Source organism: Acyrthosiphon pisum, unplaced genomic scaffold (assembly GCF_005508785.2).
Source record: "Acyrthosiphon pisum isolate AL4f unplaced genomic scaffold, pea_aphid_22Mar2018_4r6ur Scaffold_9714;HRSCAF=10315, whole genome shotgun sequence".
Classification (NCBI taxonomy): domain Eukaryota; kingdom Metazoa; phylum Arthropoda; class Insecta; order Hemiptera; family Aphididae; genus Acyrthosiphon; species Acyrthosiphon pisum.
Window position 1 is genome coordinate 1 of NW_021779824.1, and position 958 is coordinate 958.

Here is a 958-nt window from a genome sequence, read left to right on the forward strand (position 1 = left end):
ACCTTTCTGTGCTACTAAGCCGTTTTGAATCCAATTCCCAGTTAATTTCATTGAGTGGGATTTCCTGATGCAATACATTTCAAATGCAGAGAGACTCCCGGCTGCATAGTGTTATCATTGAAATATTCTTTGATATGGGGTGGCTCAACTGTTAAAACATTTAAATTAAATTAAATTAAAAAAATATATATATAATATATTGAAAGATTACATACACCTTCCTCCCAATTTGAGTTCGGCACTTCCTTGAGCGCTCTCTTGCTCATTCCTTACAAAGCATTGATACATTCCTTTATCTTCCTTGCGCACAGAATCAATTCTTAATACTCTTCCATCATGAGAACTCAATCGTTTACCATCCTTCAACCAAGAAATGGTTTTTACTGGATTTCCTTCATAGTTGCAAGTCAGAGTAGCCGGTCGTCCAAAATCCACAGTTTGAATGGTAGGTTCAACAATTGCATTTAATGGAGCTGCAATTTCCAAATTATAAATTTTAATACGGAATTATAAATATTGCAATTTATTCAATGAAAATAAATTTACCTGTAACTGTCAGTACAGTTTCTACACTTTCACCACCAACGGAGTTATTGACAACGCACAAATATTTGCCTGAATCGTCTACTTTTGCTTCACGTATTATCAATGTTCCAGAAACTTGTTTAATTCTATCATCTAATGTCACAGCCTGTTTTTTGTTCGATCCTTCAATAAACTTGTACCACCTGTCCACAAACATACTCATTATTGAATAATTTTGTGTATTTTATCATAAAAAATTTTAGAAGTGTGACTTTTTAAAAATGAATTGATTAATATTTATAAAATTACGTTTTACGCTATCAATTTCAAAATATCTAAACTAGTAATTACATAATATTTTAAAGTCACATTTCTTTTTAAAATAAAAAATGCAGTTTATAAAGTAGGTATTTGTTTGAAAGGGATTTTTTAC

The 958-nt window shown here is 31.0% G+C and overlaps 1 protein-coding gene across 1 annotated transcript; it reads right to left on the bottom strand.

Annotated features, from left to right (window-relative positions):
- Nucleotides 1-8: 8 nt before the first annotated feature.
- On the bottom strand, nucleotides 9-802 carry LOC100161582 (Down syndrome cell adhesion molecule-like protein Dscam2). Its single transcript, XM_001942507.3, has 3 exons — nucleotides 547-802; nucleotides 216-473; nucleotides 9-148 (listed from the first exon to the last, which is right to left on the bottom strand). The coding sequence occupies exons 1-3, from the start codon at nucleotides 746-748 to the stop codon at nucleotides 48-50; spliced, it is 561 nt and encodes a 186-aa protein (XP_001942542.1). The 5' UTR covers nucleotides 749-802; the 3' UTR covers nucleotides 9-47.
- Between the last annotated feature and the right edge of the window lie 156 nt (nucleotides 803-958).